Here is a 17,019-nt window from a genome sequence, read left to right as displayed (position 1 = left end):
TGTGTATATATTCTAGGCTGCAGTTATAATTAAATTTTGAGGTGAAGTATTGAAAAAGTGCATGTGATTTGCGATCGGACCAGACCTTCATGTGCTTTCCCTCTTATATATTTCCAGACTCGAACTTGATTAAACACAGCCTGCAAGCATTGAAATTACAATGAGACACATAATATTCGAAGTTACACAAAAAGTCCTCAAATACATTAGAAGCTAATGAGGTTCAGCTAAATCGATATTTAATTAGGTCACCTTTAACTCCGGGTAAGCATCTATTTCTTGCAACTCATACTGTTCTTTGTGTGGAATCGTAGAGTTCCTGTGCCTCGAAGGTTTATTACAAGTGAACTATCCCTCTTGTTTTAAAGAATTAAAGATATTAAAGGTATTAAAGAATTCACATCAAACACAAGAAATAAAAGAGGAAGGTTTTTAATCATTTGAAAATTGTCCCATCAATTGGTATAATCTTTTATGATGGATTGTTGTATAAAAAGTAAAGCGGTTATATAAAATTTCACAGTTGTAATAAACATTTCTAAATCTAAGTCATTAATAATATTTCCCATGTGCATAGAATCAAATGAGGAATTCGCATAGGGCAGTGAGGTGTCTAATATCATGCCACTTTTCCTGGGTCACAAATGACAATCGTTAAACTAAACAGTTTTGCATATGATGTAAAAAAAAATCAAATCAAATTGGTCAGGACTTGTGTCAGGAAAAGTTTTGAATGTCAAAATGAATGGAAAACAGCGTAGCCTTGACTACAGGAGTGTTTCACCAGCATGTCAAGGAGTGTGTCGACACCGCCCGGGCTATTTTCTGCGTTTAGCTGCGGTCTTCTCTTTACATGGCTGTGTTGCGGAGGTGGAATTGCTTTTCTGCGAGTGAACGCTGAGCGACTGCATGGCGTGGACCTGCTGCAGACGTTTACTCAGCTCTTCCTCACAGGCCCGAAGTAAAACAGTGGTCCTGTCTCTGTCCCAGCGCAGCTCTCCCATCATCGTCTCCACTCCCCGCTTTAGCACCGTCTACACACGCAGTGAAATCAAGGCATTGTGTATTCAAAACTCTCCTCGCTATCTGTGTGCCGGAGCGAGTTTGTGTCACGTACAGCTATAATTGACTGTTCGGCAATTGATCTTTATTTCCGCAACTCAATACAGAGTTTCGAATCTGATCAACTGTGTAAAATAATGTAAGTAATAACGAACAATGTAAGCCGGATTATTCTGAGTAAAAAATGATGAAAAGGGCTAGTGCCCCCGTGTGGCATGTAAATGCAACTGCAGGTACGACGAGATCGTAGACATCCAAAACTATTTTAAACATGAAGGAAGAGTTCTTTAAACATTCCAACCAGACAAAACTTCAAACATCTTCGCAAGACAGAAGCCCCTGGTGTAGACAAATCACTGATTCATTAACTAGCTCACCTGGCAAGTAAATGCTGTCCTGCTGCACAGAAAAAACTGACTAGCTAACATAATATAGTATAATACAGTGAACTAGTTAAGCACAAAATATACTAATAAATGAGTAATTTCTACATTTTTGTTTAAAAAGACCTTAGTGGCGGCAGAGAACAAAATGCCTGACATTCAGCGTTATTATTACGGGTTCCCGAAAATAGCAGATATAATTCCTGCACATTTTTGTCACTTCCCTTAAATTGATTGATTATAATAATAGTCTGACATGTCGAAATTATTTAAAAACACCGAGACGTGTGTAGCAATGTAATTTATTACATGTCACTTATTGTAACCGCAAAAAGCTCTCGCAGGTGCAGGTTGAAATTTTTATCTACAGTGGTGTTGATACTTGTAGGAAGATTGAGATGAGATGATTAAACAGATTAAATCAGGCATTCCCCCTGCAGGGTAAATCTGGTGACCCCAATTTATTATTCTGTTATTGCTCCAGCAGCCAAGACGTGACATCTGCCGTATACAGATGATTTTTTCTGGGCCTTGTTTCAAATCTTCCGATAGCTACTTGTCTCAGCAAGGCAGCTTGTGAGTGATCTCACAAAGAAAGTATTTCTGAATTGGCACCTAAAGATCTATTTAACATGAAAAATACAAAGAAAAAAGTGCAAGTTTGATCAGAAGTGTGTGTAGAATTAATACGTGAGAGTATTCCCTTATTACTAAAAACATTTTTTAACCCCTTGAGTCGGAAATGTTTTAGTGATTTTTCCTTTTCCTAAAACTGTTTATGAATTTCTATATATACAAATTAAATACGTAAGAAGTTGCACATGAACCCTAAGCAGCCCAATGCCCCTCTTATAACCTGTTTAAGTAGACGTAGATGTACACCTATATGACATTAGTCCCATACCTGCAGTTCCTCATTGGAGAGTCTCGTTTCAGGACTAGTTTTTTCCTTTAGAACCAGCAATGTCCTGGTGCTGAACCCTACAGCCGAGTCCACGTCCATGCTGTCTGCTCCATCCTGCACAGTTTCACCTGCAACAGACAAAATATATATATATATACTGAATAAAATACTGTTTTAGCACCATGGATCAAATAATCGATTCAAGTTTAGTCCTTGAATGGCAGCACATACACTATATTGCCAAAAGCATTGGGTCACCTGCCCTTTTCTCCTATATGTGGTTCTTTATCAAACTGTTTCACACAACTGGAGGCACTCTAAATTGTACTGGACGTCTTTAGATGCGCTATAATAGGATTTTGCATTCACTTGAACTTGGAAACCCAAAACTGCTCCAGCATGGCGATGCCCCTGTGCACAAAGTGAGCTCCTTAAAGATCTGGTTTACATGCTATGCAGAGGAAGATCTTAAGTGGCCTGCTATAGAGCTCTGATCTCATCCCTACTGAACACCTTTGGGATAAATGTAAACGCTGACCTCCTTACCTGCATCAGTACCTGCCTTTTATAACACCCTTATGGCTGATGAACACAAATATCCATAAGCACACTCCAAAATCTAGTGGAACATCTTCCCAGAAGAAGTGGAGGGAATTATAAGAGTAAATCTGGACTAATGTGGAATGCAATGCTCAAAAATCACATACCGTACTTATAGCCAGGTGACCAAATACTTTCGGCAATATAGTGTATCTTTTGTCACGCAACAGTATTATCTTTCACAGCACAATGGCACCACCTTTTGGCTGCAGGATGTCTATCAGACATCAGTCGCAAGTTATTTTCAGAACAATAGTGGTTAGGATGCGGCGCTCTCACCGCTGCGGCCCGGGTTCGATCCCCGGTCAGGGAACCAAACCCAGCCACTCTTAGTGCCGGTCCCAAGCCCGGATAAATGGGGAGGGTTGCGTTAGGAAGGGCATCCAGCATAGAAACATGTGCCAAATCAAACATGCGGAGGATCCGCTGTGGCGACCCCTAACGGGAGAAGCCGAAAGAAAGATAGTGTACAGGAAATCCGATTCCTACCTTGTGGCAAATCCTGACTGCGTTCTTTCTCCACAACGTTGAGATAAAGCTGCAGCAGCTCTTTGGACTGTCGCTCCTCTTCTCGGCGATCCAGCACTCTCTGCAAGGTGTCTTGTAAATCCTGCGTTTTCTGCTCTGGGAAGGCGAGCGCTGAGGCCAGGGCTACACGAGGTACATCCACCAAAGTCTTCAGTGAACACACATGTAAAAGCACACATTAATACAAATTTTATTAACAGCTCAGTCTTCTACTCTGATTGCTCGGCAGGTGTTGATTAATTTTCTGGAACTGAAGCTCAGACAATAGTTACGGATAAACAACAACCCAAAGGGTTATATTTAGGGCTGGAAGAACTAATCGATAATGAAATTTGTTGTAAACGATTAGATGAGCTCTTCAAGTTCCCCGTTAGCATGATGGCAGGAGAACACAGCCGCTTGCAAAATAGGGGAATAGTACTGGGGTCAAAAGGCAGCAGGAAAAAAGTGTGTGTCCCAAGTCATCCAAGGCATAGGAGCATTTTATATTAAACGCAACAAAGATGACTGTAACCTGCAAGTTATGCAAAGCGGAGCATCAGGTTGCGCGATCAGCTCGCTCGTGACTCACTCAGGGAGGGATTCAATTAAACCGGTGCGAACAAAAAGCTAAAAGCCGAAAATAACAGCAACAGTAAACGATCAAATGTTTAGTCACTGTTGCTTTGCATTTGTACACCAATGCGTATTTTCACTTTTTTTAAGACTGTGAAATTTACAATTTCTAGTTTCTTAATAAAGCTGTGATTTGGTGTATACAAGACAAAATAGAGAGCAGGTGAGGGAATGACTGTTTGTAGCTTCCATAACTTGTTTTGCAGATATTACACAACATAAAATGTAATGACAATTGGATACAAATCGGAAAACAATCCTCCCATTTATCATGTTCCTATTAAGAGAGAACTGTTTGAAGGATTAAACCCACTTGTAAATCGTCCTCAGACATGAGAATAATGCTGGCTAGGTCCTGTCTCAGCTGCTCAGCTAAGCCACGCCAGGGTTCTACCCCAGCATGAGTGCTGTCTACTGCATCCGAGCCCACGTCAAAAGACTTCGTGAGCCACGCCGTGCCCCCGTCATCTACAAACAACAAAACTGATCAGGTTTCAAGGTTAAGACAAATACAAAAGAAAAAGCTTTTCACCCACAGACATCCGTACATCGCTTTAAAGACTTCCACGTCTCTTTATCTTGCAAGATCATGAATTTGGAGTTTGGAGGCTGACATAAGAAGTAGGCGTCATCTTCCATAATGGTCCCGTCATCGTCGAGCACCACGGACACTGGCGTGTCGGCGCTGAAGCCCAATGCTTCCCTACCTAACAAAAAAGAGATTCCGATTATAAATTGGACCACAATCATGAGGAACAACAGAAGAGAGAAGTCATGTGCTAGTACCTGAATGTAAAATCACGGCTGATTAAAATTAACAGAAGCAGAAGAAGAAAAAGCGGAAGAACAAGAAGAAGAAAAAGAAAGTGCATTATCGGTGGGAAAGATTTTCTGCAGGGGGCAAGTGTCTACTTGCAGTAAAAAAAAAAAAAAAGTTACTCAGACAAGCAGCAACTAGTGACAGACATTCTGCCCCCCTCGAGAAAAAAAATAAGGAAAGAAGGAAAAATTGGAAGGAAGGAAGGAAGGAAGGAAGGAAGGAAGGAAGGAAGGAAGGAAGGAAGGAAGGAAGGAAGGAAGGAATGATAGCTAGATAGATAGATGTAAAGAAAAAGGAATGATAGACAGGAAGAAAGAAGGAAGGCATGACGGACAAAAAGATGATGAAAGGATAGAAATAAGTAAGGAAGGAAGAACAGAAGAAAGCAGAAAATGATAGGAAGAAGGAAGGAAGTATAGATGGAAGGATTTATGGATGGATGTAAGGAAGAATGTAAGAAGAGTAAGGAAGGAAGGCAGGAAGGAAGGAAGGCAGGAAGGAAGGAAGGAAGGAAGGAAGGAAGGAAGGAAGGAGAGACCAAACAAAAACTTGAAGAAAGTAAAGAAAGGAAGAAAGAAATTAATACCTGACAGAATGAAAAATACCCGGATGAACTTCGGAAAAGAATCGATTCAAAGAACCGACACATCATTACAAGCTTCCCATACATTTCATATTTACACATTATGAATACAGTATGTTAGATAGATAGATAGATAGATAGATAGATAGATAGATAGATAGATAGATAGATAGATAATTATAATTGAAGGTTTAATACTAGTTTTAAAGTCCTACATTTGCTTTATCGTGTTTTATTGTAATTCCGCACCTTTGACACTTAAACGATACATATATGATTATATTATAGAGCTTAAAGGTAAATGTGTGCATTAATGTAGTGTTCATTCAAGTTATTTCTTACCTCTGACTTTGAGTTGGTTTAATGAAACCACCACCACACCGTAGTATTTCTGACGGCTGCAGTTACACACTTTACAAGGTTTTATCTCGGACATTATATTCCCAATTACACACAAACACACATTCAAAACCCTCCACTCAGGTTCAAAGACAGCTAGTCAATCCAGTTTAATTTAGCTTTATGGATTAAATACGAGACTTTCCTGTGAGCGCACATTCATGACTAGTGTTTTTCTCAGCCGCTCAGGTGCGCTTAATATACTGTACACAGATAGGGAACTTCCTTAAAACTCATTTAGTTTCATTTTTTATACGTATTACACTACATAGGGTGCATCCGCCATTCTATTTCACCCTCTGTAGTGTACTACAGTAGGGAGTATCGAGCCATTTGGAAACATACCACGTACGCCATTATAGATCGGCTAGTTGGGTCTGATCGCAGTCTCAGGCGTTATAAATACAACATCGAGTTTGCTTGGCTAGCTGCAGAGCTACACCGATATTAATGACTTATCATATAAAATACACATCTCAGACCTCACTGTCAATGAGAACAACATTAAAAGTAGCACACGAACCCCATATTAGCGCTCAAATCCCATTTTTAAACACAGCAAACTACCAGCTAGTGAATAGGTTAGTCAGGGTGACTTCTGCTACCATACGCCAGCTCGTCCGCCATATTGGAAAGATGCACCATTTGCTAAATCAGAGCACCTTGTACACCTATTTTCAGATAATTTACACTTATGTTCATGATAATATTTGTTAATATTTTGAATTTGCTATTTAAAAAAACAATACATAAAAATACAAATAAAAACCACAGTGATTGAGTCCATAACGTTGATTATAGTTGTAATGATACACATACCAAACAATGTATACAGTCAAAAAGTCACAAACAAATCTCCCCCAGTTATATTTATTAATAATTTACTGCGGTTTTCCTAAGTAAAGAATTGAACCCCACCCCCATGACATTTAAAATCACAGGCTTCATGAAGATCACAATAAGGATACTTTAGTAACTTAGATTCTATTCAGTTCATTATCGCTTTCATTAGTGGACATTGTCCCAAAAACAGCTTTACAGAAACCAACTCTCTTTCTCTCTCTTTCTGGAAAAATGCAGACTTTTTTTTATTAATCTGCTGAATCACACAGCTGGTTGAGTCAGAATTTGACATAAACAGGATGAACCCATGGACCCTGCCTTCTTACAACAGTTCAGGCTGGTGAGGGTGGTGTAATGGTGAGGGGAATGGATTGACCTTTCCACACGGTTATTGCGGAGCTTTTGTATCCCTTTATGACAATGTTTTGAGACAATGTCCATTGTAAGAAGCGCTAAAGAAATAAACTTGAATTGAATGTAATTGAATTGAAAATCGCAGGTGTTCCCAGTCACCAGAAATGAATGCAATCCCATTGGGATTTCATAGAATGAGACACTCACAGCATGAAAGTGCACCTAAAAAATCAGCAAGGACTGAAATCATGAAATCATGTTAACATATCAAAAGAATGTTTATATAATTATGCCAGCCATAGACCACGAAGGGGGTCTTGTTAAGAAACACTGTTTCTGACAGAATCTTGTGAAGTGATCCTTCTTTTATGGCTTGTTGCCAGAAAGAAGAGCACACATCAAAAAAAACAACAAAAAAAAAACATACAAAGCATCATCAGTCACTTTTTGTAATGTGTACATTTCTAGGAATATTGGTTCATATGTAGTAATACAAAAAATAGTTTCTATTGGGAATGCAAAATTAGTTTCATAGTTACATTATATACGGAATACATCAAATCACAATGTTTTGTTGAGTCAGACTGAACCAGACATTCTATTTTGAATTTTAGAATGATTGTGTGTTGTCATACTATGATTTCTCAAGATGAGATGTAGTAATTTCCCACGTAACAACACTACAAAATGAACACTTTGTTTGTGTCAAGATTCAGTAATAGATTTTATAATAGAATTCAGATTAACATGTAGTAATTCATATTTACTCTGAATTACATTCATTCATTGGTTTATTTTATCATTTATTTATTATTTTTAATATTATTACTGTCATCCTAAATCATTATAGTATATCGTATTAGATTAAATTATATTTTAATGTAAATAAAATATTAATGAAAGCTGAAGAAGACACAATCACTGTCTTTCTCTTTATTGTGTTTTAACCGTACCATGTTTAATGATTACTGATTTTTGCTATTCAGAAAAATAACAACTGCTGAGAAATCTACAAACAATCCTGGACAAAAGTGATGTCCACATAAGCATAAAGTTTTGTGTGCCCTTGAGCACGTCCATATACCCACGAAGTGCAATTTCACATGAAAAGGCAAACGTAATGACCATCACTGATTACATCATGTGTATGATCAGTATAACACAGAACATTTGGGTGAGTTCATGTGAATTTATATCAACAACACAAATAACATCCTGTTCAGACAGGAAATTGCTTAACATGATCAGTTATAAAATCATTTAACAACAATTTAAAGACCAGTGAAGCAATCCTCAGTGGGCTAGATACACCGAAAGGAGAAGATTTAAAGTGCAAGATGAACATCCTGCTCATAGTCATGCTCTTCCTGATTTCAGGTCAGATATTAGTTTTTTTACATTAGATATTTTTTATTTTATATACACAAAGATATTTGCGATTCTGGTTTATTTAAAGTTAATGAGGTTAATTTGCCTACTGATTTTGATCTGACAGGTCCAGTGGGGCACTCTAACATGATTGGATACTCAGGTGGACGTTTAATTAGACATACTGATCTGAAATGGGATTTAAATGATGCTAAACATATTTGTAAGATGGAGCAAAAACATTGCAATTTAATAATAAATAGCAGTTCCAAAAGTAAAATAGCTCATAAAGAGAGATTTATGTTGTTTCGAAACCTACATGGTTTGTTGAGAGTGATGATTACCAACTTGAAGCAACAGGATGCTGGAACGTACAGAATTGGTATAGGGGATCAGTGCAGTCAATATGTGAACCTGTATGTACGAACAAGTGAGAAAATGTCTATTCTTATTTTATTTTATTATACTATTTAAAATAATTGTATATTAGTTAAATCATAAGACATAAATCCTAACCTTACTGTATACACATATTTATTTGTTTGTTTGTATGTTTGTTTTCCCACCTACACAACTGATAGATTCTTTTTTTGGGGGGCAAAAAACAATGACTGCTTATCGAGGACAGAATATCAGCATCACCTGTAACTATCCACTGGAGTACAAGAAATTTGACAAATACATTTACAAAAAGGGCATTGACGATTTTTGGAGAGACATCCGTGATCCATCCATCCATCTTCTCCCGCTTATCCGATGCCGGGTCGCGGGGGCAGCAGTCTAAGCAAAGATGCCCAGACTTCCCTCTCCCTAGACACTTCTTCCAGCTCTTCCGGGGGGACACCAAGGCATTCCCAGGCCAGCCGGGAGACATAGTCTCTCCAGCGTGTCCTAGGTCTTCCCCGGGGTCTCCTCCCAGTGGGACTCCTTCCCAGGAAGGCATCCAGGAGGCATCCGGAACAGATGCCCGAGCCACCTCAGCTGACCCCTCTCGATGTGGAGGAGCAGCGGATCTACTCTGAGCTCCTCCCGAGTGACTGAGCTTCTCACCCTATCTCTAAGGGATCGCCCAGCCACCCTGCGGAGAAAGCACATTTCGGCCGCCTGTATCCGGGATCTTGTCCTTTCGGTCATGACCCAGAGCTCATGACCATAGGTGAGAGTAGGAACGTAGATTGACCGGTAAATCGAGAGTTTCGCCTTGCGGCTCAGCTCCTTCTTCACCACGACAGACCGGTACATCGACCGCATTACTGCAGAAGCTGCACCGATCCGTCTGTCAATCTCCCGTTCCACCCTTCCCTCACTCGTGAACAAAACCCCAAGATACTTAAACTCCTCCACTTGCGGCAGGAACTCCCCACCAACCTGAAGTGGGCAAGCCACCCTTTTCCGACTGAGGACCATGGCCTCGGATTTGGAGGTGCTGATTCTCATCCCAGCCGCTTCACACTCGGCTGCAAACCGTCCCAGTGCATGCTGAAGGCACTGGTCTGATGAAGCCAACACGACAACATCATCTGCAAAGAGCAAAGACGAAATCGTGTCGTCACCAAACCGGACACCCTCCGACCCCTGGCTGCGCCTAGAAATTCTGTCCATAAAAATTATGAACAGAACCGGTGACAAAGGGCAGCCCTGCCGGAGTCCAACATGCACCGGGAACAAGTCTGACTTACTGCCGGCAATGCGAACCAAGCTCCTGCTTCGGTTATACAGGGACCGGACAGCCCTTAGTAAAGGGCCCCCGACCCCATACTCCCGGAGCACCCTCCACAGGCCGCCGCGAGGGACACAGTCGAATGCCTTTTCCAAATCCACAAAGCACATGTGGACTGGTTGGGCAAACTCCCATGAACCCTCCAGCACCCTGTAGAGGGTATAGAGCTGGTCCAGTGTTCCACGGCCTGGACGAAAACCACATTGTTCCTCCTGAATCCGAGGTTCTACTATCGGCCGTATTCTCCTCTCCAGTACCCTGGCATAGACTTTCCCAGGTAGGCTGAGAAGTGTGATCCCCCTATAGTTGGAACACACCCTCCGGTCCCCCTTCTTAAAAAGAGGGACCACCACCCCGGTGCTGCAGACGATGCACACGCGATGCTGCAGAGGCGTGTCAGCCAAGACAGCCCCACAACATCCAGAGACTTGAGGTACTCAGGGCGGATCTCATCCACCCCCGGTGCCTTGCCACCAAAGAGTTTCTTTACTACCTCGGTGACTTTAGCTTGGGTGATGGACGAGTCCGCCTCTGAGCCCTCAGCCTCTGCTTCCTCAATGGAAGACGTGACGGCGGGATTGAGGAGATCCTCGAAGTATTTATTTCACCGTCCAACGACATCCACAGTTGAGATCAACAGCTCCCCACCTCTACTGTAAACAGCATTGGTGGGGCACTGCTTTCCCCTCCTGAGGCGCCGGACGGTTTGCCAGAATCTCTTCGAGTCCTTCTTCATGGCCTCACCGAACTCCTCCCAGGCCCGAGTTTTTGCCTCGATAACCACCCGGGCTGCAGTTCGCTTGGCCTGCCGGTACCCGTCAGCTGCCTCAGGAGTCCCACAAGCCAACCAGGCCCGGTAGGACTCCTTCTTCAGCTTGACGGCATCCCTTACTTCCGGTTTCCACCACCGGGTTCGGGGATTGCCGCCTCGACAGGCACCGGAGACCTTACTGCCACAGCTCCGAGCGGCCGCTTCGACAATGGAGGTGGAGAACATGGTCCACTCGGACTCAATATCTCCGGCCTCCCTCGGGATCTGGTCAAAGCTCCGCCGGAGGTGGGAGTTGAAGATCTCTCTGACAGGAGGCTCGGCCAAACGTTCCCAGCAGACCCTCACAGTACGCTTGGGTCTGCCGAGTCTGTCCAGCTTCCTCCCCCACCATCGGATCCAACTCACCACCAGGTGGTGATCAGTTGACAGCTCCGCCCCTCTCTTTACCCGAGTGTCCAAGACATACGGCCGCAGGTCAGATGAAATGACCACAAAGTCGATCATCGACCTACGGCCTAGGGTGTCCTGGTGCCACGTGTACTGATGGACACCCTTATGCTTGAACATGGTGTTCGTTATGGACAAACTGTAACTAGCACAGAAGTCCAATAACTGAACACTGCTCGGGTTCAGATTAGGGGGGCCGTTCCTCCCAATCACGCCCCTCCAGGTGTCACTGTCGCTGCCCACGTGTGCATTGAAGTCTCCCAGTAGAACAACGGAGTCCCCAGTCGGAGCACTGTCCAGCACCCCTCCCAGAGACCCCAAGAAGGCCGGGTACTCTATACTGCCGTTTGGCCCGTAGGCACACACGACAGTGAGAGACCTATCCCCGACCCGTAGGCGCAGGGAAATGACCCTCTCATTCACCGGGGTAAACTCCAACACATGGTGGCTGAGCTGGGGGGCTATAAGCAAACCCACACCAGCCCGACGCCTTTCACCATGGGCAGCTCCAGAGTTGTAAAGAGTCCATCCTCTCTCGAGGAGTGTGGTTCCAGAGCCCAGGCCGTGCGTAGAGGTGATCCCGACTATCTCTAGTCGGAACCTCTCAACCTCACGCACAATCTCAGGCTCCTTCCCCACCAGCGAGGTGACATTCCACGTCCCTAGAGCTAGCTTCCGTGTCCAGGGATCAGGTTGTCGAGGCCTCCGCCTTCGACTGCTGCCCGATCCTCTTAGCACCGGCCCCTTACGGTCCCTCCTGCAGGTGGTGAGCCCACTGGAAGGCGGCCCCACGTCGCTCCTTCGGGCTGAGCCCGGCCGGACCCTGTGGGGGAAGGCCCGGCCACCAGGCACTCGCATACGAGCCCCAACCCCGGGCCTGGCTCCAGGGTGGGGCCCCGGCTGCGCCATACCGGGCGACGTCACGGTCCCTGATGTGGTATCTCTCATAAGGGGTTTTGAACCGCTCTTAGTCTGACCCGTCGCCCAGAGAGAACGAGAGAACGAGAGAAGTGCTGAAGTTCACTTTAAGTTTAGCGACATGAGAGAAGTCGACGGAGGAGTTTATCTATGTGGCGTGAGAAGCCAATCAGCCTTGTATTACTCCTTCTTTACAGAGATTCAGCTACATGTTACAGGTGAGACTTATGTGTGCCTTTTGGAAAAATGCTGTGTTTTTTATTAAGTATGAAAATTATGGTAATGTATGCATTGCCAGTTTCTGTTCTGTATTGTACAGAAATGCCTCCAGGTTTCTCTGTAATCATCATCATCATCATAATAATCATTATCATCATCAGTGTCTGTGTGACACTGTTTCTGTATGGAAAATCTGCACTGAGGATCTACAAACTGAAGAGAACACATGGTACTCTTTATATACTCTATACTATATTTGTAAGGACCTCCCAAGATTGATGCAAGCAAATGAATGATATGCCTAAAAGATACAATTATAATTGCAATTACAGGCTCAACATGTTCACCCCAGCGGAGGCTTACTGATGATAAACAGGTATGTATGTGTGTAACTATATGCTTGTTTCACAGAATGTGATGTATTTTCAGAGGTGGCAAAAGTACACACATCCTTCACTCTAGAAGAAGTACAGATATGTTTTAAAAGACTCTGGTAAATGTTGAAGTACTGACTATACTTTTTCTCTCAAGTTAAAATAAAGAGGTTTGGGCTCTGACATGTACTTAAGTAAAAAGTAGCCTTTACTACTACCTGTTTTAGTGTCATGCAGGTAACTGGACCTCACCTCATACTAACATTAGGGCTGACAGATTAAAATATTTAATTGCGATTAATCACATGATCGTCGTTTGTGAGTTAACTCACAATTAATCGCAACTTAATCACACATTTTATCCGTTCTAAATGTACATTAAATGAATACTTTAATACTTTTTAAGATTTCTAATTAATCTAATTAGCATGGACAAAAATGGATGTTTTATGCAAATGTATGTTTATTATTAGTAAAATCAAACTCAACATAGGGCGTAAGGACAAAATATTATTTTAAATGTTTTAAAGTATTTATGGTGTTTTCCATTATGTAAATAATCAGAAAACCAAACAGAACCTTTGCTATGTTTCCACATGGATGGTTTATGATATAATACTAATATACTAATACTAATAATGAGATAATAATGAGAAACTATACCTCTTATAACTTTCATACGGATTTCATAATCAAAGAATATTTGTTTTCGATGTGAATTGGTTTATTTGAAAGTAGACATTTTGAGCTTTCTATACAAATATTTATGTCTGTTTATTATGTCTGTTAATCAGATATTCACTGAGATTTATGTTGCTTTATTAATGTATCTGTAAAGAGAGATGACAGCAGATTTTCTATTTTCTTTATTTTACAAAAGCACAGCATTTTGTTGTTATTATGAGTGTATACAAATAAAAGTAGACCCGTTACAGATTCGAATGATGTATTGCTCTTATCTGTACAATAAAAAAAGACAGAATAATTTAAGTTTGTTTTAGTGTTATGAGGGAAAAATGCCACAAAAACGCATTTGTTGACCCCAGAGGGGTCACTGCCAGATGTGTGCAACATGGCGTATTTTTTTATTCATTTCTTTTAATAAAACAAACGTTTTATTACCGGAGTTTTAGTACCGTTAAATTTGTACCGTTAAAATGAATTTGCCTTTTAACAGCCCTGATTAACATATTAATACAAACGAATGAACAATTTTGGTATCCAATGAATGTACCCAGGCTGAACAACCACCATACAGAACAAAAGCAGAGAAATGTCTCTGTTCTCAGTCATGTTTGCATCGCTGACTCCCTCTGTCTCATCTATGTTAACCCCAGACTTCTTGTTGCCTTTTGCATTACTTGTTGTTAGTTTCATAAACTAGTCTACATCAGTGGTGTGTGAGGGCCAGGAAATGATACACAAGTGTTTGGTTAAAAAAGCCACGCAATGACAAGAAATCGGTTGATGGGCTGGAAACAATGAGAAAAAAATACCGACATTTTTACCAAATAAATTAAAACTAAAGTAACAAGTCTGTTTTAAAAATATAAGAAGAAGAAGGTACAGATATTTGTGTAAAAATGTAATAAGTGAAAGTAACAGTTGTCTGAAAAATGAATATGTATGCATTGTGAAGTAAAGTACTGATCTATTTAAGTACAGTAAGGAAGTATTTGTACTTTGTTACTTCCCACCTCTGTGTATATTAATATCTCCTTTGTTATCATTTTGTGTCTGTGTATTTTTTGATATCTCCTCACAAAAAACTACCATTGTACTGAAAAAAAGTAATTTGTATTATATTTATTACAATTTTATTTATACTTTCATTTACTTTATTAATTTTCTCTTAATCTCCTGACTGAAAGATATTATTTAGTATGTACCAAATCTTTATCTCTAATACTCATATTAATTCACATAAATGCTCTGCTTCTGGCCAAACACCAATGGTTAATTTGATATGACCGATATATTGACACATAATATTTATAGCACTGCTTTGGCATGCTGGTCTAATCATTAATAGCAAGTGGTAATTTGGTAGTTAAGTAATTTTTTGGCTTTCAATATAGTGTACAAAGACGTGTCTGTCAAGGCAACTAATAAGATACTGTACAACTTTAAACCTGCAATAAACTACAATAAAAAGTAACTAGTATCTATCTATCTATCTATCTATCTATCTATCTATCTATCTATCTATCTATCTATCTATCTATCTATCTATCTATCTATCTATCTATCTATCTATCTATCTATCTATCTATCTATCTATCTATCTATCTATCATTAAAATGGCACCTGTGTGTTAGGGGTTTAAAAACAGGAACTCAGACATAATTGAAAGGTTTCTTTGTTCCTATCATAGTCATATGATATAGAAGTTATGATGTGGAGGTTCCTGGATTCATATCAAAGGATGTTGCAATGCAATGTTCTTTTTTCATGTCATGACTGATTACACAGTGTTCACATCACATAAAAAAACAGGATCTGCCCCAGGGATCTCTCAACTGAATCAGATAAAACCAAAGTTTCATGAACATTCTAAGTCTAATATGTTGCACCAAACAGTATGGCAGGTGTTTAAAACATGAGTTAAAAGTAAGTATTTCTTACATATCAGCCTTATTTAAATAGAGCACTGGAGACGTAGGTGTAATTACGCTTATAAGGAAAGTCCCAATTAGAGGAAATTTAAAGCATAAACAGAAATACATAAAAATATTCCACAGTTTAGCAGAAGATGAATAGAAGTACTGTAGAATCTTCAGTGTATGATGAAGATCCTTTACATCTTATCCTCAGTTCCTCATATCAGGTAAGCTTTTCTTCTTTATTAACCACATATTAAGTTATTTGTTATGGATTGTGAGTGTACTACAGTTTTTCTCAGCTGCTTTGGAGCATTTCTCCAATCATCCTTTATATTTGCAAAGCAGTAAGTGCATTTCTCAAAACAATGTGTACAAACAGCACAACATATTGGATTTATTATTTATTTTTTTCAAAATGTGAAATTTTTTTGCATTAATATATCAATTAGGGGGGAGTGGTGGCTCCAGCGGTTAAGGCGCTGGGTTACCGATCGGAAGGTCGGGGGTTCAAGCCCCGGTATCGCCAAGCTGCCACTCTTGGGCCCTCGAGCAAGGCCCTTAACCCTCTATGCTCCAGGGGACCCTTACGAGAAAAATAAATCAAGGACCGTGACGTCGGAGCGACGTTGGGCCGCCTTCCCGTGGGCTCACCACCTGCAGGAGGGACCGTAAGGGACCGGTGCTGAGAGGATTGGGCAGCAGTCGAAGGCAGGGGCCTTGACAGCCCGAAACCTGGACACGGAGAAGTGTCTGGGGAATCTGCTTAGACTGCTGCCCCCGCAACCAGAATTAGGGATAAGCGGGAGAAGATAAATTGACATGAAGTATCAATTAGGGCTGTCAAAACACGTTATCGGAAATAAATTTTAAAGGCACTAATTTTATTATTTCCATTTGACCATTTTTATTAAAAGAATATATAATTCATAAATGAATATAAAATAGGTGAAATGAAAACCTTCGACGCAACACACATTGATTAATTTTTTTACTCAGATAAAAAAAAAAAACTGAAAAATTATTTTTAATCAGTAACAGTTTTCCCTTGTCGTTTTGATTGTACAGATAAGAACAATACATCATTCGAATCTGTAAAGGGTCTAATTTTATTTGTATACACTCATCATAACTTCAAAACGATGTGCTTTTGTAAAATAAAGAATACAGACAGGGGGCGCTCTCTGCCCAATCTCTCATTTCTCTTCACAGACACAAAAATAAAACAACCTGAATCTCAGTGAATGCTTGCCTTATTGATATAAATATAAATGAAAGAAAAAAAAATAGAAACCTCTAAATGTCATCGAAAACAAATATTTCCAGATTTTGTAAACCGTATGAAAGTGAAAACAGGGACAGTTTTTCGGTATCACCTCATTAACCGTCCGTGTGGAAACGTAGCAAAGTTTCCGTTTAGTCTTTTGCTGATTTACATCATTTAAAACAGCATATTTACGTTAAAACATTTAGAAGAATGTTTTGTCTCCATGTTCTATGTTGAATTTGG

At 40.6% G+C, this 17,019-nt stretch overlaps 1 protein-coding gene across 1 annotated transcript; it reads right to left on the bottom strand.

The window, feature by feature from the left end:
• Nucleotides 1-418: 418 nt before the first annotated feature.
• dffa (DNA fragmentation factor, alpha polypeptide) lies at nt 419-6,543 on the bottom strand. The gene is made up of 6 exons (XM_083570725.1): nt 5,838-6,543; nt 4,641-4,799; nt 4,406-4,560; nt 3,439-3,625; nt 2,350-2,477; nt 419-1,034 (listed from the first exon to the last, which is right to left on the bottom strand). The coding sequence occupies exons 1-6, from the start codon at nt 5,929-5,931 to the stop codon at nt 819-821; spliced, it is 939 nt and encodes a 312-aa protein (XP_083426851.1). The 5' UTR covers nt 5,932-6,543; the 3' UTR covers nt 419-818.
• Nucleotides 6,544-17,019: the final 10,476 nt, after the last annotated feature.

This window comes from Silurus aristotelis (genome assembly GCF_946808225.1).
Source record: "Silurus aristotelis genome assembly, chromosome: 19".
Taxonomy (NCBI): domain Eukaryota; kingdom Metazoa; phylum Chordata; class Actinopteri; order Siluriformes; family Siluridae; genus Silurus; species Silurus aristotelis.
Note: the sequence above shows the minus strand (reverse complement) of the source record. Positions and strands in the feature narration are given on the sequence as shown.